At 45.8% G+C, this 23,490-nt stretch overlaps 1 protein-coding gene across 3 annotated transcripts in view; it reads right to left on the bottom strand.

The window, feature by feature from the left end:
* The window catches only part of NSMF (NMDA receptor synaptonuclear signaling and neuronal migration factor), a 323,292-nt gene that overhangs the window by 73,389 nt on the left and 226,413 nt on the right, over window positions 1-23,490 (bottom strand). For all 3 annotated transcript variants that reach the window (XM_069609794.1, XM_069609796.1, XM_069609795.1), the window contains 2 exons: window positions 10,198-10,277; window positions 9,467-9,569 (listed from right to left, as the gene is read on the bottom strand). In XM_069609794.1, coding sequence (XP_069465895.1) covers window positions 9,467-9,569; window positions 10,198-10,277 — 183 coding nt within the window. The remainder of the gene's footprint in view (window positions 1-9,466; window positions 9,570-10,197; window positions 10,278-23,490) is intronic.

The raw sequence follows: 23,490 nt of genomic DNA on the forward strand, positions 1-23,490 counted from the left end.
ATGCACCAGCACAGCAGCTGACTTCGCCATACCAGAAGAAACAAACACACACTAAACCAAAATCTGTGTGGTAACCAGTCAAACCACGTCACAGATTTCACACGTTTTTAATAATAAAACACGAATCGAGGGTAAATCTGCGGCCACTCTCGACTATATCATTGTAAATAACATGGGACTTCAGTTTATAAAGGACATGGGTATTGTCGAGAGAGAGGAGAGTGATCATCTTCCCCTATGTCTCTTGTTCGTTCTCCCTGGCATATGCGATGAAGGTTCCGACTATGATGAAAATGGGAGAGTCCACATCAGTGAAGGCAAAATCGCATAGTATGGCATCAGCGTAATATTGAGAATGTTAACCAAGCAGTTACTGTCCTTCTACCTGGGTTTATTAAGGACAGTGTGTTGGTAAAGAATTCTGAGACCCTAATATTGTTAAACTATTCCAAGCTTATGCAGAATATCCAAAAACAGGTAGCTGAGCGGAGGACTAAACGGTAGGCGAACACTCTAATATTGCGTTACCTCGTAGGTATGGCAACGACAATATGATCAAAGAAGAAAAAAAGAATCTACGTATCGAAATTCGGAGTGTGACAAGAAAAACCGTTATATCATTATCAGCGCATGCAGTCGCATGCCACATCAAAAAAATTAAAAAGAACTACAGACAGTGGCTTAAATTGCACAAAAGGGACTGTGAGACCAAACAATGGAAAAATATAGCAAGGATGGCTTTATTAAACAATAACCAAGGCATATGGCATTTGCTTAGTAGACACAAAAATTTGAGACGAAAATTCTACCATCGAATCAAATAGGTTTTAGGGATAAATCAAGCACCACTCATAATCTATTGATGCTTACACCTGCAGTTGAGCATGCACAGGGCACACATAATCTAGATGTATATTGTGCGTACATAGATTTCTCTGCCGCATTTGATACTGTCTTACGAAACAGACTATGGCAAAAACTGAATTCCTGGGGGATTCCTCAAGGCCTTTTAAGAATGCTGATGTTACTCCACACAGATACCTCTGTTAGAATAAGATTAATTGCAGCAGGAAGACTTTCACATTACATGGCAACTAGTTGTGGGGTAAAACAAGGATGTATGATTGCTGCAATTTTATTCAAACTATATTTGTCAGATATGATGCAAGCTTTCGCCATACCTGAAGCAAACCCTGTGAAGGTCAATGGTGTGATTGTTGGATGGCTTGCATATGCTGACAACCTGCTGATATTAGATTACACACTGGTATGCTCGACTCCTTAGTCATTTACTCTGCTGAAAATGGTTTGAGCATTATTATTGATAAAAGCAAAATCATGTTTTTTTCGAAAAAACGTAGACCGAGGAAATACCTTTGGAATTTGGACTCAAAAAAAGTGGACCAAGTTACTTCTTATAAATTCCTTGGGATTATCATTGATGAGAAACTAAACTGGGCTCCACAATGGTTCGCACTGAAAAATCGGTGTCTCGTATCTGCGAATGCATTGAGTGCTTTTATCAGAAGAAACAATGACTATTCAGTTTCAGCTGTACTCACTATTTGGCCAAAGTTAGATCAATGTTACTTTATGCTGTGGAGATATGGGTACACACTTTTGTAAACGTTTAGTGGCATTTGAAGCGAAACTTCTGAGGAAATGATTATGACTACCACATAGTCTTAGTGTGGAATATCTGTACCTAGAGTTCGCTATAAAAGGAATATGGTACGCATATACTTGCCAATGTGTTCTGGCTTATGAAAATGTGTGTATCCTACAAACGGATACGATCATTGTTCCATATGTGAGCATTTCTCATTCTCAAACTGCAACACGCAGCAAAAAATGAAGGATTTGTAGTGCTGATTTAGGAATCCCAAATAAATAACCCCAAATCATATGTGCAAGATGGATAATCAACACATCAGTGCAAAATTCTGCAGCGGAAGGTACACACATACTACCAGCTCATACAAGGTGTACTGTATATGCAACAGCCCACAGCTGGAGCTTCCAGCAAATGCACAATGATTTTTTTTCATCTCATCAACCATATGGCAATTTTTCAAAATCAGCCTGTGCCACCTGTTCAACAAGAATGTCGTGCTCTTAAAAATGTTGTCAATTTTCTCTGCTGTTCTAGTGTGTCCTTAGCTGCCTGCCCTGCAAAACATTTTGATCAGATGGCCCCATTTAGTCATCTCCCAGGCTCTTTGTGTGGGAGCCAATATAATATATGGAAACCTACAATACCAGTATAATAATCCGTAAATAATTATCTTATTACAGGTTGGTTGTGACATCAGTACTGACCTGTAAAAAGAAGGACAGTTAATGGCCATTTTTTTATAAACAATGAAATATCCCTTACCGTACGTAAAAAGGATATTGCAAGTCACCTCTGAGTTCCATGACCTTATAAAGGACCCAGCCTTCTGCCACGTTCCTCTATTTGCTCACAGAACTCTTCTGCCACTTGAAATATCCTAACATACTTTATCATATATATATTACTCTGGCTGAAGTCATCAAAGGGATGGAAGGAGAATCTGCTATATGTGATTTGCTCGTTGCTAATACCTTTCACTTGACTTTGCACTGTGATTTGTACCGAATCACAAAAAACTTCAGTGGTCTGCTTTAGCATTTGGCTATTTCTGACTCACAGATTATCATGAAGGATCATTCAGTAACTATTTGCCTGATAGAAATATTGATTTCATTATTGAGCATTTGTTAGGCACCTACACAACAGAATGGTGTTTCCAGGAGCCACAAGGCAAAGTGAGGAGGGAACAAGGGGAGTAAATAACATTGGCAAAAACAGTAAATATACAATTGTGGTCCTACTAGGCTTGGTGACATTCGTACATGCAAGTGCACTGAAGAGAAGTGCAGGAGATAGGGACAGGTGGGGGAGAGGGAGCAAGGAATGGACAAGTGCTGGTAAGGGCCCCGGAGTTAAGTGCAAAGGAGAGCCAAGGGAGGGCCTCAGGCTAAGTGTTAGGGCGGAGGAATACTAAGGGTGCGATGGACAGCTGCCAGGCACGGGTCTTGCAGGGACAGTGCTGAGAGGGTTGAGGGGAGGGTGCTGGTGTTGACTGGGTAGAGGGCTTGCTGTGAGATTCATGAGGACCAGCCAACCAGTCTCAGCAACAGTGGGATGCTTAGCAAGGAAGGGACAGAGGGAAAGAGGTAGAGAAAAGCAGAATTTTTAGATGTTTCCGGAACTTAAGGAGGTGCGCCTCAAGTCCGAGAGGCACAAGGAGGCTGTTCCAAAGGGAGGCACCAGCCGAAGAGAGAGACCTCCCCCCACTCTCTGCTTGGAGAAGTGTTTGACAAGCAGAGAGTTGGAGTTAGCGGAGCAGAGGGCTCCAGCCGAGGACTATTTAGGGAGGGAAAGTTTGAGATAGCATGGTCCCAGAAAGTCTTTTGGATGATGCAGTGGGTCTAGAATTTAATCCTTGCGGCCACCGGGAGCCAGTGGAAATCTTTTACGGCCGGAGAGATACGCTCCCTGGGCTTGAGGCCAAGGATATGTTTTGAAGCCCTATTCTGGATTAGCTGAAGTGGGTTTAGGGAGGAAAGGGGGATATTGAGCAAGAGGTTGATGCAGTAGTACAGCCTAGAGAGAACCAAAGATCTGGAGACATTGAGCTTCTCGGGGAAGGTGAGGAAAGGGAGAATGTCTCTGAGAAGGTGAAGCTGGAAGTGGCCCTTCTCGGCAAGGTCCAAGATGTGAGGGGTGAAGGAGAGAGTGGAATCAAAGATGACCCAGAGGTCTTTGGCCTCACAGGATGGTGAGGGTAGAGGGCCCAAGGAGGGAGGCCAGAGGGTGGGGTGAAAACAGGGCGCAGGTGCCCCAATGAGAAAAACTCCATCTCACTGGCATTAAGACAGAGATCATTAGCTGCACACCATGCATGAATGGCGGTCAGACAATCGGGGATAAGAGAGGAGGAAGATCAGGTAGTAGAGGGAGGTTTGAAGGAAAGCTGTGTGTCATCAGCATAACACTGGAAATGAGGAGAGCATGGGGAGATCAGGTGAGCAAGAGGGGCAAGATAAATATTGAAGAGCCACAGCGATAGGATAGAACCCTTGGGGATGGCGCAGGTAGAGAATGTGGTGGTGGAGGAGAAAGGGCCCGGTTGCAACTGGGAAGGGCGGTTAGTGAGGAAAGAGCTCAGCCATTCCAGTGCCCAGTCTGTGATGCCGAGGGTATCACAGAGTCAGTTTATGAGGATAGAACGGTTGACCATGTCAAAGGCATAGGAGAGACTGGGAAAAATGAGAACAGCAGGAGAGTTACAGTCAAGATTTGGGAGCATGTCTTCATGGGTGTTCAGTAGAACAGTCTCCATGCCCGGAATCCAAATTGATGGTCATGGAGGCAACCAACAAATTCAGTGTGGAGGGTTAGGTGGAGAGGGCCAGCTTCTCCAAGAGTTTACCCAGGAAGGGGGTAGTGGAGATAGGGCAATAGTTAGCCGGGCAGGAAGGGTCAGCAGATGGCTTTATTAAGAGAGGGTGCACAAGGGGGTGCTTGAGTGATAGAGGGAAAGAGCCAGTGGCAAAGGAGTGGTTACAGAAGTCAGCAAGAGCGGGGGCGAGAGAGGAGATGTTGTCCTTAATGGTTCTAGAAGAGCTGGGGAGCACCTGTTTGGAGGAGACCTTCATAGAGCGGACAACTTTAGCAACCTCATCCGGTGCTATCGGCAGGAGGGAGGAGAGTGCGGCGGTGGAAGGAGGGGAGCCAAGGGAGGCAGGGGAGCAGGAGGGGAGATGGGTGGAGGCGAGCAAGGACAGGATGTCCTGAGTTTTAGATGTGAATTGGGAGGCCAAGGCCTGGGAAGGAAGGCGAGAGGTGGAGACTGCAGTTGGACTGGCAAGTTCCTTGCAGATTTTGAAAAGTTCAGCTTTGTTGTTAGTGGCTCCAGAGATTCAGGCTTGGATGTGGGCCCTCTTCTTGGAGCGGATAGAAAAACAATATTGCCTTTAGAGCAGACGATAGGCCAGTTTGTCAGGGGATGAACCCAAGGTCTGCCACTTATGTTCAGCAAATCTGCACTTACGTTTCAGAGATGCTAGATCAGAGTCATGTCATACCAGCCATTGCAGTTTGAGGCAGGTTTTAGGTGGATCGTCATGATAGGGCCAAGGATGTCAAGGGCATTAGAGATGGTGAGGCGCAGATCAGCAAGGACAGATTCAGAGGCAGGAGTGGGAAGGGGGATGAAGGTGGAAGCAAGAGCAGCGACTGACACTCGCTTCATCAGTCAAATGATGGTAAAGGAGGCTAGCAGTGCTGGGGTTGGATCAGATAGAGGGCCAAGGGGCCCCAAGTGGGAGGAGAGGAGAGAGTGGTCAAACCAGGAGAGGGGGGTGTTAACCAGGTTAGAGAAAGGGATGCTGCCAGAGATGAGGGCATCCAGAGTGTGTCAGGCTGAGTGGGTCAGACCAGAAGTAAGAATAGTGAGAGGGAGTCAGTGAGGACACACAGAATTATAATGGCTGATTCAAGGGAGTCGAGGTGGATATTGATGCAAAATATGTTAATGTTTAAAATGTACACTGCACTTTTTTAACCCTATTTTATTATGTGATCCTGGAGAAAGAAGTATGGAGTCTAAGCAATGCCGTAAAGAGAAGACTTGCAAGCAATCCTTCACCTTCCATGCCACTACCATCTGTAAGTTAATCCCGGCAGAGGCTCGAAATGGCCCCACCAGCCATCCAAATACTAAAAACATGCCTCTTTCAACAGTAACTGCAGGAAGAATAAAAATTCCTTCCTCCACAAAACAGTACTGCGTTACTGTATAAAATGCCAAGCCTAATGCTGACACTCTCCATTATAAGTGGCTCTGAAGCTCTTGAGCTAGGTTTGCGCTACAAGCAATAAAATAAATATGAATACAAAAAAGTTGGAAAGGCTCATACTAAACCCATCATTAGAATGACATGGATGCGGAGGACAACATTTTGGCAAACGGTATTCGAATCTCACAGGGGAGGAAAGCCAATGAATCCCACCTCTCATTTCCCCAACATCACATAAGAGATCCCTGGGGTTTGTTTTCCCTTGTGTTTCTTTAAAAGGCATTCATCCACATTGTATCTACAATGGTTTGGACCTTGAGAGACATTGTTTTGAACCTATATAGATAACCATGTTCTGCAAGGATCTTACTGATAACTCTCAAGCACGTAAGGAGTGTACTAGAATACTAGCCTGTCCTGCTATTCTGTTCTTTGATACTTTTAGAAATAGTCACAGCTTGGTTTGGGGTAAGTTTGTCTTTCTTCACAACTCTAAAGTCATGGTGCTTAAGCATTGCAGTGTTTGTTAATGTTTATAGTATATTGCAAGATCCTTTCTTTCCTTTTTTAAACATTGCTTTGAAACCTTTAATAACAAATCAATTATTGTGCAGTTGTACATTTCAGTAACATATGGTTATGAATGATGAACATTTAACCCATTGACCCCTGGAAATTAAGAATGGCGTTATAGTCCAGAACATTTGCAAAACCAGAACAGGTCTGCTATATAACCAGTCATTTACCAAGTGGGTGGCCTAGAAAAGGCTGTCATGCTTGAAATCCTTTAGGGAGCAGTATATACAGTGATATGATATTTTTATTTGTATCATGCTCATACACAAGTCTTTCAGAGCGCAATGAGGCAAGAGAGGGGAACAAGGGAGGACAAACAATGATCTTACTAGGCCCAGTGACATTCAGAATGTGCAAGTGCAAAGGAGACGGGTGGGGGAGAAATAGAAATTTCTCAGCAAAGGATAACAACAACAAATGGTAGTGCAGCCAGCAAGGTGGCAAGCGCAGGTTTAGAGCGCAGACAAGGGGTGTCTGATAAGTGCAGGTAAAGGGACTGTAGGGTTACAGACATAGACCCAAGTGCAAGGGATGCCAGGGGGTAGCGCGGGTGTGTGGCTGGGTGGGCAGGGACCCAGAATCACAGGGTAACCAGGTGCACAGTGCCGAAGCTGACAGATCAGCAGGTGAGAGGTAGAGCAAAGGCAGAAGAAAAGAGGAAGGTCTTGAGGTGCTTCCGGAACCGGAGATGGCTCTCCTCAAGTTTCAGAGTGGCAGGGAGGCTGTTCCAGAGATCTACCCCCAACTTGTTGCTTGGAGAAGTGACTGACCCTGAGCGAGTTGTAGGTGGAGGATCGAAGAGCTCGAGTAGGAAGGTATTTACAGAGGGAGAGTTGAAGGTATTTTGGACCCAGGCCCCAGAAAGCCTTGTGGGCAATGCAAAGGTTTTTTAATTTAATCATTGCAGCCATTGGGAGCCAATGAAGAGATTTCAGGGCTGGAGAGATACAATCTCAGAGCTTGAGGACAACGACAAGTCTCGCAGTCCTTCTCTGGATGAGTTGCAGCGGGTGGAGAGTAGAAGCAGGCAGATTTAGAAAGAGGCTGTTGCAGTAGTCCAGCCTGTAGGGAACCAGAGCTCTAGAGACAGTAAACTTCTGGGAGAAGGAAGGAGAGGAAAGGAAGAATACCTCTGAGGAGGTGCAGTTGGTAGTTTGACTTCTTAGAGACGTCGGAGATGTGAGGAGAAAAGGAGAGTGGGAAGTCAAAGAGTGACGGGAAAGGAGGGTGCAGGTGTGGGGATGAGGAGAATCTCTGTATTACTGGCATTAAGGCAGAGATAATTGCCGGTACACCACTCCTGGATAGCAGACAGGCAGAGATGAGAGAAGGAGAAGAGGTAGCAGAGCCTGAAAACAAGCTGAGTGTCTTCCGCATAGCACTGAAAGTTGGAGCATAGAGCGGCAATGCAGTGGGCAAGCGCTGCCAAGTATTGGTTGAACAGCGAGGGAGAGAGGTTAGACCCCTGGGGAACACCACAAGTAGAGAGTGAGATAGAGGAAAGGAAGGACCTAAGTTGGACCTCGGAGTGTCAATCAGAGAAGAAAGAGGTCAGACAGACCAGGGCCTGATCAGTGATACCCAGGTTATAACGGAGACAGCTGAGCAGGGTGGCATGGTTGACCATGTCAAAGGCAAAAGAGAGATTGAGTAGGATGAGGACAGAAGGGATGTTAGAGTCAAGGTTGGAGAGCAGGTATTCACAGATGTTCAAGAGAGCAGTTTCCGTGCTTCCTGCAGCTCTAAAGCCAGATTGATGGTCGTGGAGACAACCAACAGAATCAGTGTGAAAATCAAGCTGGCAGATGGCCAGCTTTTCCAAGAGTTTGCCCAGGAAAGGAGTGATGGACATCGAGCGATAGTTATCGGGGCATGAGGGGTCGGCTGTGGTTTTCTTGAGAAGAGGGTGCACAAGAGAGTGCTTCAGAGGGGAAGTGAAGGATCCAGAGGCGAAGAAGAGGTTGCAGAATTCAGCCAGAGCAAGAGCTAGGGTGTCAATGTGGTCCTTGAGGGTTTTAGACGAACAGGGAACAACCTGTTTTGACGAGACTTTCATAGATTGGACTTGTCTAGAAACCTTGTCATGTGAGAACAGAGGAAAGGAGGGGAAAGAGGGAGGGGGTGGCTGCAGGAGGGCCAGAGTAAGCAGATCGAGAAGGGGGACAAGGGGTAGAGGATGAGTGGGTGGACAGGATGTCCTAGGTTTTTTAGATGAAATGAGAGGCAAGGGCATTGCAAAGGGCGGGGGGGCACAGGAGAGGTAGAAACAGCAGCAGGGTTGGCCAGCTCCTTTCAGATTTTAAAGAGTTCAGCCGAGTTCTTAGATGCTGCAGAGATGCGGGCTTGGATGTGAGCTCTCTTCTTAGTTTGGACAAGGAGCCGGTAATGCCTTTGGAGCAGGCAGCAGGCCAGTTTGTCAGAGGATGTAAAGGAAGTCTGCCATTTCCTCTCAGCCAAAATACACTCGTGTTTAAGGGTAGCTAGGTCGGAATCATTCCAAGAGTTGCACTTGGTTTTGGGCTTCAAGCGGATCCTCGTGACAGGGGCAAGAACATCCAGAGTATCAGAGATAGAAGAGTAGAGCATGGAAAGGGCTGTGTCAGGGTGAGAGTCAGCCAGGGGAGGAGGAGGGGGGAGAAAGCCTCGAATGACACACGCTTTATGGGTCGGATGACCGAGAAGGTAAGTGCTAGCACTCTATCCTACAAGAGACACCCTGTAGAAAGTACCACCATATATGACTGTAAGTACATATTGTATCCATTTAGAGACTTGAATTATGACCTTATATCAATGTGAGAAAATATACATATTTGTTCTTTTTATAAGATGTGCATAACTATTAAGTCTGTAAGATTATCTGCTAAATGATCTATAATGCAGTTATAGGTGATACTTTTAAATTAAAGGCACTTCCTAGAAATGGCTGCTGACTTCCAGCTCAACTTATCTCCAAATTCAAGGCTATCAACTATACTCTGCTTCTTCCTGTGGAAGATAAGGTCACCCATTGGAGCAAGAATATTTCAGAACTCTGTGGACCTTACTCGAGAGTACCCACCTTCTCCCCATTCGGATTTCCTAGCACGTAGCAGCCCATGATGTGGATGACATTGGGCTCCGGGTTCATTTTGCTCATATGCCTGCCCAGCTTTCTCCAAAAGCTGAAAAGATGAAAGCGGAGGAAAGGGAGAAATGCAGAGTATTACATATCAGGTCATTGTGATACAGCAAAGAGAAAAGCACAAAGCTAAACATCTAGTACACTTTTTGGATGTGGCTGCTGGTGGCAGCATGTTCCGCAGGCAGCACAGGCAGCCTACGCAGCCTAGGGGTGAACACTGCACTAACGGACCAATTACATTAAGTGTCCCACAGAGAAGATTGGCCTCTCCCTTGCAGGCATCTTTGCATTATCAGTGGAGGTGTGGAGGCTTATTTAATTTGATGGAAGGCAGTGGTAGCCAGTCACAGACCTCCCTTCAAACACAGATCGTAATCAACAAGCACAGCTTTTCTCTGGCCCTATGTTCTATCATACAAATACAATGAATACAATGATATAATGCAAACTTAGTTGGGTGACGTGAGGGGTGTGGGAGAATATGAGCAACAACTACATGAATTGAGTAAATCACCATTGGAAACACCATTGGGTGTGTGATCAACCCTTTCTCCTAGTTTCAAATAATCTTCATTGAAAGGAAGATTTAATATTGCAAGAGACTTATTAGGGACCCCAGCACCCACGTTCAGAGACATCACTGTTGATCCATCCACAAAGACACTTACACAATCATATCTTCCTCTTTCTCCACTTTTGCAAAGGTGGCAACCTTGTTCTTTAACAGGTATAAGTGTCCGGGACCACCCTGTAGGAAAACAACACAAAATTACAAGATGCTTTGACTGGGGATTTCTCCTTGTCTGTTTGACTGGGTTTTCACTGTGCCGAATGGTTTGTGGGGGCAAAATGCAGATGACTGTAAAAGGCCTTTGGTGTGGTAGACAGACAGATATCAGCGTCGCTGTAAATTCACTCAGAGGATAGACTTGGTTGAGGTTTGGTCACCAGCGACCATGTCTCAGCAAACCAACACATAGGGTGAAATAAATAAGAGAAATCGGTTTACCCAGGCCTGCAAAGGCTGATTTAGAAAACACATGTAGAAATTGGATGTTGATGGTTACATTTGATATTTGGAGACCAAAACCTGATGAAACACATCATATCAACATTTACCCACTGAAAAAAACCTGATTTAAAAAATCAGAACAAACGAAAAACAAACTAAAATGTAAGAAAGGGGCTGTGATGGGAAGGGATAGTTAAGGTGTGCTAAGGGAAAGATGGAAAGGGAGGCAATGGAAGTCCCCCCTGATGCTCTATGGGGTAGAGGGGAATTTTTTTTAGAAATGTGAAAATGAGCTTATAGTGAATGGCTGCTGGGTGAGCTGGAGGGGATGAGCGTCAAGTGGGTGAACAGTGAAGAAAGCAAAGTTGGAGGGAGAGGCTAACGTGGGAAAAAAAGGGCCAAACAGTGGAATTTTGGGTGTTCTCGAGTAAGAGAACATTTATTTAAAAAGATGCATTTTTTCATTAAAAAAGGAGTCTCTAAATTCATTAAGGAAAAATTGGAAAGAAAACATACCTAATATTAAATATTTAAATACCATTCTAATCAGAAACAAAGTGTGTCCACTTTTCTTGATAGCTATCTAATTTATCAGATAATATATAGAAGGAAATACATAGAACCATTGTAGGAGCTAAACTAGAAAAACATAACCAGTCATTCACGGCATTCTTTAGCATTCTTCTCACTAGTTGAGCAGTTTAAAGGCCTAATCCATGTCAATGGGACACATATCTATCTGAGGTTAGTATATCTGAAAAAAGCCAGGCTCTACTTTCCCAAGCAAATTTTCAGGGATTAAAAAAACATTTACTATTAAGAGTATTGTTGGGGTGAACTCCCAGGTATGCCAGAGGGATACTGGAAGTTCACAGACTTGGAGGGGCCAACACCCTCCACAGGATACACGGAGGACTCAGTCAACGCCAAGTTCAAACTGCGGTTTATTACAGAAAAAAACAACAGGGATCAGCACAGGAACAGAGAATTATTCATGCACATCTCGCTCTTCCTCGGATGTATAAGAATTGGCCTAATGACAATTGATGGCAGGAGAATTGATCTAATTTAAAAGGTCAATTAGGACATATATACAGATATATACGGGGAAAAGCCCCTGCAACCTCCCACCCAATCCAAAAAAACACAACCCCCACCCAATCCCCTTATATTATTTATTATCCCAAACCCACCCCACACATATATAAAAGAACTACAATAAAGGTAAAGGTCAATTGTGAGCAGGTCAATTAGGACCACTATTATTAGGTCAATTAGGACAAAAGGTCAATTGAAAAGGTTGAAAAGGTCAATTTGGGTAATACTTCTTCCTCAGCTCACAGGCCTGTTTTACCCTCAAATAGCGTCAGCACTTCATCACAACCTGGGCCCTTCTGCAGAAATCCTATCAGCCAGGTGATTGGGTACTGAGTATTCTATAACCTATACAGGATACTATACTCTACTGGTTCTTCCATGTGAGGTGGCTGGCCTGTTCCATCCCCAATTCACTATCTATAACATTGTTGCAGTGTTGTGGACTTACCATTTGGTTCTCGGCTGTTGCTACCCACCCCTGGCATACTAAACTGTGATTGGCTTGAGCTGACGTACCCAGGCCTGGGACCCGTAATGGTTCTCAGCTCGCTGTTGTTAGGGAGAATTCTCTGTAAGGCTAATTTCCCAAACCTAGTGAGTCCCCCAGCAGCTTTGCTGGATTTTTGGGGTTTATTTTTTTCTCTCCTGCTAAGAGTGAGATTCTTTTACTCCCACTCTTAGACATGATTTGAGGTGTTCCTTTATCTTTCAATGTGTTTTATGGGCTATGGGGTCTTTTACTCCATAGGGTCTCATGTGTTTTTTTGTATGTGGGTTACACAGCACCCTCCGTGCCGTAACACAGGGGTGTCGTAGCAACCCCCCAACATAAACTCCATACCCTGGGACTGACTACTGTCTCCCAGGGCATGTAAAGTCACCATTGGCTTTACTAGTCCCAAATTATGAACATAAACCAGTACAAACCATCATATTGTGGACGTACTGGTCGGGGCAATTCGATTGCCCCGGGGTCTGTTGTTCGAGGGGGCACATCTCCGTCCCCCCTGATCGAGTTTTGGCTGGTGGCAGTGGATACTACTTTTTATATTCGACCGCGAATATATCTCTATGGGATTTTCCCATTGTTCAATGCTACCAACTTTAATTATTTAATTCTAATAGCCTTGAACATACCGCCGGTTTATTTATTTAATATTAATTCACAGATTGGTATTTTTTGCCAGAACTCGATCCTAAAATGGTGTTTGTGTTCTCTTCTGTGACTCCAACCCAAGTCGAGCCCTTTGTTCCACTTTTTGGCGGGCTTCTCCACAGAAGCCTCCAAAAGTGGTGCCACTCTGTCTGGGTACCACAGGGGGTATGGGAGGGGGTTCAGGTACCCTGGACTGAGTTGCCTTGGCAACTCAGGTCGCACTCTTGTGTGATTGGCCCAAGTGGTGAACCGGCCGGCTCACCACTTAGCATGTTTGATTGACAGCTAGGCTGAGTGAATAGGGGTGTGCTGCATAAAAGCAGGGCTTTGGGGACTGGAACTTCAGAAGTCGCCACAGGACCTAAGAATCCGAAGTGGGAGAAGCTGAGCCGACCTGCAACGATGACAACACCGGTGGAGCCCTGCTGAACCGTCTCACCACTTTTCCCGAAGACAGAGGAGATCTCCAGTCCGGAGAGTCTTCTTCCTTTGACTGGTGGGGATAACCAGTTTTGCCTTCTTTTCACCTTCCTGGGGCATCCTGTGGCCGCCTTGCCCGTGCCAAGCACCACGGCAACCGGAATACCACGGTTTACCACTACCGCGAAGAGAAGGGTAGTACCTTTTAACCGTAGGACTCCGCGGCTGGTTTCTTCCCTGGAAGTGCAACGAACTTCATCTTTCCTCCACGGCGAGACCTCTTCTTCCTCTGGACGAAACACTGACTTGCACCTGCTGCCAAGAACAACTGCCCTCGCTGGAGCTTCCTTCACACTTAAGGTACTGTGTCCCGCCTGGCTTCCCTTGCGACAGATCGTTCAGGGTGACAGTAAAGCCTCGACTTTCTAACCTGTGTTAGCCTGGGACATCCTAGCTAACTTTTCCTGACTTTAATTTCATCCTTTTTGTGCAAACTATCTACAAGACTCTTTGGGCATAACCCCACTGTGTGAACCTGGACCCTTCTGCTTGCTCTCTCCAAGAGTGGGCCTTGCAATTGACTTCCTTGCTCTCCAGTAGAACTCTGCCTATCCTGCCGTACTGTGGTTCTGTGTAAAAGTATTGAAACTTGTGTGCTTCCTTAACTCTGCCTTTTTCCCTCCCTTTCTTTACAACTTATTAGAGTGTCATCTTATGTTAAGCGCTCACCTCTGTCTGAAAATAAGTGGTGTTTCTCACTAAGACTTGTCTAATAAGTGAATAGGGTTGTATATATATGATAGTGACTGTGTGCTGAATTTACTTACCTCGTTTTTGCTAATGTAAATCACAAGTGTGTTTTTAAATAAATAATTATATACTTTTACACCAAAGCTCTGGTCAGTGTTTGTTTGTGCTACTGTGTCTCTGTACTTATTGTGTATACTCTGCATACTGCCTAACTCTTCTTGAGGGAAGTCTGACTGCTCAGCCACAGCTACCAAGTGAACCAAGTGGGTTTACTGCCAAACACCTGTAGTCTTAAATCTTTTGCAGTGGTCCCTAAGGGAACTGCACAGGTTTCTGCCTAACACCTGTGTACCCTTTCAAGGTGATGAGACCGACTCTGTGTATGTTTTGTAACTTGTGTGCACCACCTTTGCCTTGTGAGAATATGCACCTGCTCGGTGCAACACTTGTTTCATACTTGTTGAAGTTTGTGTCTGTATGCCTGAGACCAGCTCTCCTTTCCCACTACCGATCACTGTCCATTGTCTGCTTCGGCAATACCAAGTATTTGGAGACCACACATTTAAGGTCTGCAGCTCTGAATTATGAGGATTTATTCGTATTTGCTGCAGTTGGTCCCTTTGTCGTCTGGAGATTGGAATGTCATCTGTATCTCTTTACCTTGGCTGCAGTTCCTGTCTCACATGACTTGCTCTGTGCCCAGCCTGAATCAGCTCAGCTCGTCCCTTACTCAGTGGTCTGAGGCCTGCTGTAATTTTCCTAACCCTTATAATGTGGTTTCTACAGTGTCCATGCTATACTACATTCTCCATAGGTTAGTCACACTTGCCTTTGTCAGGTCCCATAGGTGCTCCTGCAGTTCCATAGGGTTATTCAGGTGTAAGCATCTGCAAGCTATGCTCAGGATCTCTAGTGCCTTGCGATTTCTGCATTGCTGCACTTGGCTAATGGCAAAAATAATAAAAGCAATGACAGTATGTATATGTATCTGTCCTCTAACTGTAGAACTGTACGCTCATGTTCTTCATGTATTCGAGTGTGTTTTTGTGTTCCGAACTGCAGATGGCACGTGTGCTACATGTCTAATGCTGCCATGTTATGGTGTCTCTAACAATGTCAGAAACATGGCTTCTTGGTGCTTTAGTCGAGGCTGTCCATATGGGTGTCTCTGACCATGGCCTGGGCTCTTCTGTCACACAAGGCTAGATCTGTACTGCACCTAGTCTGTATGACTGGCTGAGGGGATACCTCTCAACGTATTTGTCAATCATAGGTGCACTTGGGATTTGTACGAAATAGAAGTTATGATTGCGGTGTTAGTGGGAGGGGGTGGAAGGATCCCGACTCCCTCTTCATTCCCCCCTCTGGTCTGCCAGTCGACCACATCCTTATATCACAGTCCTTTTGCTCTTGGCTGCCATATCTTTATTATTCCTCCAAGGTGCCGTAGTAGTTTGTATGATCATCGAACGACCAGTTCATGTAACAGCACACTCCTTCGGGGTTACACCATAACCACTTTCCTTCATAGTACTTTGCATCGAATGGGTTGTCCAACTTCATTGCTACCAGTGGGAACAGTTCACATTGTGCAATTCTCTCCCTGATCTTGTTCCTTTCTGCCACAATCTAGTCCTTTGCTCCTCTTATATTTACATCCATCAGCATCTGCATCCCGATAGCCTCCTCTGCCGTTTTCTTGCACCCTGCCATGCAGATTTTTATCCCACACATTGAAATTGCTGCTAGTATTGATGTGCCCATTATCACCTTTAGTCCATCTGACAGCCATGATGGCATCCATGGCCAAATGTATGCTATCCAGCCCTGCTCCTTTCCAGTCCCCTCTGCTTCTTCTTCCATTTTGGCATGAATCTGCCATAGCTGTAGTACTGCTTCTGACAGGGTACCATTATCTTCGTCGTTGGCAGGTGTGAACGTGCAACAGGAACTACCAATTTTTGCGCAAACTCCTCCTTCGATAGCTGTGAGCAGATCCAGAACTTATCTATTCTGGAGCACCACCGACATTAATGCTCGGAGCTCTTCCTTTATCGCATCAAATCCATTCACTGTGGAGTTAATTGTCACCATCAGCTCCCAACGGGTAATTTGTAATCATTTTCCATTTGTGTTCGTCTGTACGGATGGTATTAATGATGCAATGAACATCTGCGACCTACTGAACAATCAGTATTCTGCTGGCACTTGATCTAGCGCTGTTTCTGATGCTTTTGAGAAGTCATTCCCTCCTCTCTTTACTCTGCTCAATCCAGCTGGCTTCTCTGCCTTAGCTGGAGGTACCTCTTCAATTGACCTCTACTTCCTTTTGTTATTCTCCATCTTCGGGAACTCATCGAGCTTCATATCTTTCTTTGGCATGACAAAGGCATGTTGACGTGTACCAAAGAGCCAACCCCTCCCCAGTCGGGTTGCAGCTTCTCGTATGCCTTAGATCGGCACACCCAGTAATGGTCCATCACTACTGCTCTTCCTGCCTTCATACCTGTATGTTTTTCAATGCTCCTGCATCCGACATTCTCGCCAACTTCCAGCTTCACTGTTTTTCTGATAGCACAGTGCTGGTGTCTTCAGGGGTATTATTGGCATCGGTCCAGCTTCATTGTCACCCATGTCAGCAACTTTGCACACACCTCCCATTCCTTCAGGCACTTGTCGTTTTCTTCCTGTACCTTGTTTACTGGGGATTGCACTAGTGTCAGTGCTTTGCTTCCCACCACTCCATCGTTCCATCCATCTTCAGGGTATACTCTGCCATACACAAGTATCTGTGGTCTCTCCCAGCAGCCAGGCTCTCCTACTGACTCCTTCACGCTCGTCCAGGGACAAGGCAATTCCTTCAGGGTGATAGTCTTACTTTCTTCTTTGTCAGGCCCATCAGTTATGTACTGTATAGCTTCATCTAGCTGGCAAAAATTGCTCATCATGTCTAATGGTTTTATGTAATTATCTTCATACGGGAACGTTGCTCTGGACATCCACCTTAATGTCGCTGTCTTCCCTTGAAACCTTCCTTTAGTAATCACCATCGAGAGATACATTAAGCATTGTGCTCTTGCTACTGGTATTTCAGTTGCTATGAATGTTCTGCAGGCAATCATGGCATAGGTGATTCATGAGCAGACATAACAGCTCTCCCTAGTGGTTTCCTTAGCTACTTTGGTCATCTGCTTGTAGTACATGTTGTTAGACACTCGAGGAGTGTCGGTGAGATGCATGTCTACCCCTTTCATGTCTGTGTCAACACTGAGTTTACCTCTCCTTACTGTTACTGCAGTGCTCTCCTGTCCACCTGACATGGTCGCTGCACCTGCTTGGGCCGGGGAATGTTAGTGGAGGGTACAGTGGTAGCACTAGCAATGCAGTTATTTTCCAAAATACAAACACACTAACACCACTAAGAAGTAAAACCAACAGAACCATTACATTTTTTAATATGTCATTCATTTTCACTTACGCTGCTTGATCCTTGCAGCTTGAGGATATAGTTGCCTGCCTGAAATGCTTAAAGAATTGCGTTATTGGGTTAGTTGTGTAAATAACTGTTAAGGCCTGCGGACCAAGTAATCACTTATAGTGAATGCAAATACTTCTTCCCACACTTTTCTTAACGGATGGGTCTCTCAGTGTGTCAGGGATATGGGGATAGCCATGCTCAAGCTGTGGGTATGTTTTGGCCAAGTATTTTGTAAAGGCAAGATAGTATACTCCGGGGGATCGAGCTCAGAAACTACTGGGTCTCCTCACACTATGGACACATTGGTTTGAGAAAGTATCTGGGTGATGGGCAGAGGACAACATGAACAATCATCAATCAGTGCATCGGCTTGTTCATTGATTGTGTGCGGAAAAGTAAAATAACAAACAGTTTTCCTTCACTCTAAGTCGATGAACAGTCCTGCCCCTAACTCTGTTGGCAGCAAGCGTGTGACCATTGGGTGTCCTCCACTTGGTTGTGTAAGTTCAGAACGTGATTGTAGCTCTCATAGGTGCTGAACGTTGGCCCTATCGATCACAGTGATCTCATTGACAGGTGAGGCTGGTGCTCTGAAGGGCTTGATGTCCACCAGGTGGTTCCAGACCGGCTTCCCCGTGAGTTTGACAGCACAGTCGGCCACCTTCTCAACCATGTGTGGTCCCGTGAACCGTGGTGCATTCTAGCACCTGATGAAGTTCCTCAGGAGGACAATGGCCCTCAGTATAACTCTGGCGGTAGCCGTGCCCTTATTAAGGGCACAGCTGCCACCAGAGTTATTTTTTTTCTGGCACCCGCAAATGTGTAGTACCCCAGTCATGCCGTGTTTGGCAGACCCGGTAAATGCCCATTCGCGGGTGCCGTTATGGCCGGCCTCCCGATCCCCATTCTGCAGCATAGTGCTGAATGGGGGTCGGGAGCATGGTTGCACTGGCACCGTTTATAATGGTGCTGGTGCAATCATGAGTTCTGCTCGCGGGTGCCGGTATGCACGCCTGGTCAGACCAGGCGTGCAGTCCGGCACCGGCGAGCAGAACTCGTACTGTGGTGGAGAGGTAACAACGGTGCCGGTAGCACTACCGGCGCCATTGTTACCTTTCTGCCACACTCATAATGATGCCCAGTGTCCCCCACATTCACTGGGGATTTAAATCCTGAGTCTTTTGGCGTGTTGTCGCAGTTGCTCTCTTTGCTGTCTTCTCCCGGTGTCGTCGTATCTGGCGAGAGGTAAAGAAGAGCTAGCAATCAAGGAAGTAATGTACACTTGCATTTCTTGTCCTAACACATTCACACCGTCTTTCAGTGCTCTTGTGTGAGGACCAAGTGGGAGATGCATGCGCCGTCCCGTTACCCCCGCATGGGGCATTAAATGGTGGTCAGACCCAGGCTTATTGCACAATGCAAACAAGGCAAGGGGTAAGCAGTGAAGCCAATTCTTTTTCATCCTCTGCTGTGTTTTAGCTATGGACTCCTTCAGGAGGCCGTTCAGGCATTCACACACCCCATTCCGTGTGGGTGGTACGCACAGGCAAATTTGTGTTGAATACCCAGCAGCGTGGTGATGTGCTGGAACATCTCATTGGCGAAGTGAGGGCCGTTGTCAGACCGCCGGACCTCACACACGCCCATCTTGGGAACACCTCTCTGATCAGGAATTTAGCCGCTGTGAGGGCGTCAGCATGTGAATAGGGACTGGCCTCTATCAACCTGCAAAATGGGCACATAACCGGTATCATGTAGCGGTACCCTTGGCACACTTGGATCATGTCAACGTAGTCAACATGTAAATGCCGGAACGGGCCTACTGGTCTCGGTATGGCTCCTCTCACAGCTCTCAGGGTATGCCCTGCTGTAAACTGCTGGCAAGTCAAACAGTTACTCACAAATTCAGCGACGGATACCCCCAAATTAGGACAGAACCATGTTTCTCCAATGCAGGCTGCAATTAGCTCTTTTCCTGTTTGTGTTGGATAATGCAATTATGCCAGTGCAGTGTTCAGTAATTCTAGTGGCATGACTACTTTCCCTGTGTTATTCTGCCACCATAGATCATCTATCAGAGACATTGTGCATCCTCTTTTTGTCCACAACTACTTTCCTTCCATGGGTGCGGCTCCCTGCAGTTCCATAACTTGTGTTTCTGGCAGTACGTTGTACCCTTCCTTATGTACCATATTTCTGCAGCACGCTCGAGCATTTGGAGCTCCCTCTAGTTCCCATACCTCCCGAAAATATGCTGCGCACTTTGCCTCAAAATTGCCTGCCTCATTTCCCCTTGAGATGGAATCTTCCCCCTTAGTGTGTGCTTGGCATTTCACTATTGATACCCGTGCTGGATAAGCAATTACTTTGATCAATCTGCCCAATAGAAGTGCATACTGTACTGGAGTCCCGTCTGCCCTCCCAAACTCTCTCCCGAGCCATCGTGACAGTCCTGAGTGTACTGTGGACGTCACATAGGCAGAGTCAGAGTATACTGTCCCCTCCTTCTCTCTGCTCTGCTCCTGTGCTAGTATTAGGGCCACTGGCTCTGCTGCGTGTGCTGAGTAATGAGATGGTAGTCGCGCACTGGCTACTACCTTGCTTGTCTCATCTTCCTTGAGTCTTACTACTGCAGTTCCTGTGTACCTGACCCCATCTGTCTGATCAATTATTGACGACCCATCAATGTAGAGCACAACTCCCCCCTCAAGTGCATCCTCCTCTACTTTGCAAGTGTCACTGAACATCTCTATTTCTGCTAGGAATATTGCTGGGATGACAAGTCTGCACCTCACTATCTTCAGCGCTGCATTTGATAGTATTACACATCATACCCTGATGCTCTTTGTGTTGTCAATGTGCCCTTTGGCTCTGCAGTATCGCAAAGAGGGTGTGCTCCACGTAAAGAGTGGTTGTGCACCCCATGGTTATTGCTGCTGACTTCTCCACTGCAAATGTGGCAGCTGCCAAAGTGTTCCCTCATTATTGGGTCAAGCTTCCCACTCTAGTAAGCTATTGGCTTGTGTCTCATGCTTGTCTTTTGTGTCAATACTGCCTTCATCACCACACAACAGTGTGTGAGAACAGGAAAAATTCCTTTTTGTAGTCTGGGATCCATAGCACTGGTGCTGTGCCTATTTCCTCTTTCAGCATGTCATATGCCTCAGTCATTTCTGTTGTCCATGTTGGTTTATAGTGATAATGTCGAATGTGAAAAAGTCGAAAGTCAAAATGTCGAAAACAAATGGTCGGAATTTTTTTTTTCTAATGTCCTTTTTTTTCTGTTCGAAATGGGGGGGTCCTCCCTCCAACCCCCCCCCCTTTTTTTAAACCCTTTTTTTAACACACGAAAGCCCAAAAAAAACCATGTAAAATAAAAAATGACATATTCGAAGAAAAAAAATTTCGACCACTTGTTTTCCACATTTTTGTAATTCGACTTTTTGCAGTCGACATTATGACTGCACACCGTCCATGTTAGTGTTTTGCTCCCTTTCTGCGCCTCCTTCAGAGCGCCCAGTAGGGGCATTGTGTATGTGCTGTAGTCAAAGACCCATGCTTTGCAGTAGTTGCATAACCCTAATAACTGTTGCATTTCCCTCACTGTTGTGGATTTAGGTGTTTTGCGGATTGTCTCTGCTCTCTGTGGGGTGATCTGTCTGCCATTTTGGGATATTGTCTGTCCAGTGTGTAGCACCTCTTTCTGACAGTCTTGTAACTTGTCCTTGTCCACCTTGTATCCCTTGTCAGTTAACACAGTCAGCATGTGCACGAGTCCTTCCTACACTGATCTTCTGTCTCACTGCAAATCAAAATGTCTTCTACGTATTGCAAGACCGTGCTCTCCATCTGTACATTGCTCAAGTCCATCTTTATCAGTCTGTTAAAGGTAGATAGTGCCTCGCAGTACCCCTGAGGAAGTCTTGTATCTTTCTACTTCTGGTTTCTATACATAAAGCTGATTGAGTCATGTGAGTCTGGGTGTAGTGGTACAGAGAAGAACGCATTCTACAAATCAATGAGCATGAAGAAGGCATGATGCACACAAATTTTGCTGGGTTTGCAACTAAAGGATAGTCTGCTTCTACAATGTGCATGAATGGGCATGACCCCCTTCTTTGCCTTTCTCACTGTGTGCACCGCATTGTTGCATGGGGACTCTGATGTACAAGAATACCTCTCTCATTCAGTGCTGTGATTGTCTTATAAATGCCTTCATCTGCCTCCTAAATTAGGGGGGTACTGTTTTACTCTTGTTAAAATTGCTCCTGGCTTCAGCTTGATCTTCACTCCCCCTATGCTCTTTATGTGACCTACATCATAGGGACTTGTTGTCCATAGGGTGCTGGGTACCTTGGCCATGTTGTCCGCCCCGAATGGGGATGGTGCCTTCAGAGCCATTGCCATCCTCTGTGGTACTTCCCTTTAAGGTATCCTTAGCCAGTAGGTCACACTCATCTCGAACACCATCTCTATTTCTAGTCTCTCTTCCCTGAATAGCTCTTTGTCTGGCACTGTTGTCACCCGGCACCCCACTGCCACTGCGATCACTGATCTCCATGCCCGTCCTGTGCCATCCATCTCATGCACCGCTATCCACTCCTCTCTTGCGACCACTGCCTATATTTCTATTGGCACTATGGTTCCCTCTTCCTCTTCCAATGGTAACTCAGGCATGAATAAGTATTTGGTTGGAACCCGCCACACCTTCCTTGCAATTCCTGGAAGCTATGCAATGGCAACGTCAGTTACATACTGGAACATTTCTGCATCCACTGGCACCCCCCTCTGTACCGTGCATCCAAATAGGCTTGAACAATCTGTCTTACATTGAACATGTGTATTCCTGGTATAGAACACACTATTCCTACATTGAACATGTGTATTTCTGGTGTAGAACACACTATTCCCTTGTCTGTGAATGAAATTATCATGTTCAGTCTGCTTATAATGTCTTGTCCCAGTATGTTTACAGGTGTCTGTCGAGAGTAGAGTAAAGGCAGTGATAGATCGTGATCTCCTATAGATAGTGAAATGTTGTCTGTGAAAGGAACCACTTCCTGAGCCCCAGAGAATCCTTGAGTGTTCCTGGCATCACCTGACAATGTAATGCTCCTTCCCTAATGTAGGACCTAGTCACCCTTGTGTCAACAAGAAAGGAAAAGGTTTTGTCACCTATTGCCACCCCTGTGTGAGGTTCCTCCGCAGGGTTGGGCGTGATCGACAGGATGACACACATCAAGTTCGTCTGTGGGCTGTCCTATTGAGGGTATCAGGACATTCCATTCCCTGTAAAGGGGTTGTTCCCTACCATTGTAACTCCTCCCAGTTGTCTGACGGGTACCGTCGCCATGGAGTCCATGTGTGCTGCTGCATCATTCTTCTGTATCTATGCCAATTGCTGTGTGTTCCCTCAAATCTGTGCTGCTTGCAAGTATTGTGGTACCGGTGCTTGCATCTGTGCTACCTGCATTTGTGTTTGTGGCCCTTGTGCTTGTGGCATCTGCTGATGTGAGCCCTGCATCTGTACTTGATGTTTATTTATTTATTTATAACGCGCCGGCAGCCCGTAGGTATAGGGGCGCACACAAACACAGGAACAACAGCTAAAACATATGGAGAGAAACGAGACAGAAGGTGATGTCAGATAAGAGGGGATTGATATATTTGAATAGTGTTGTTTTCAACATTTACCTGAAACGTAAAAGGTTTGTTTCCTGCCTTAGGTTCTCAGGGAGAGAGTTCCACAACTGGGCAGCACAGACTGGAAAATATCTGCCCATCCCCTTTGTGTGTTTGAAAGCGGGATAGGAGGCCAGGAACATGTCCGCTGAGCGCAATCGTCTACCAGGGGAGTAGCGAGTTATCGCTGTTTTGAGGTAGGAGGAGGCGTTGCCGTACAGGCATCGGTAAACAATGGTGCATGCTTTGAAATTGATTGGCCCTGTAAAGCCAACCAGTGCAGATCTTTCCTGTGGTTGGAGATATGCTCCTTCCACAGGATCCTTTTAACAATTCGCACTGTGTCATTCTGTATCCGCTGGCAC

Source organism: Ambystoma mexicanum, chromosome 8 (assembly GCF_040938575.1).
Source record: "Ambystoma mexicanum isolate Mex_15411 chromosome 8, UKY_AmexF1_1, whole genome shotgun sequence".
Lineage (NCBI taxonomy): Eukaryota > Metazoa > Chordata > Amphibia > Caudata > Ambystomatidae > Ambystoma > Ambystoma mexicanum.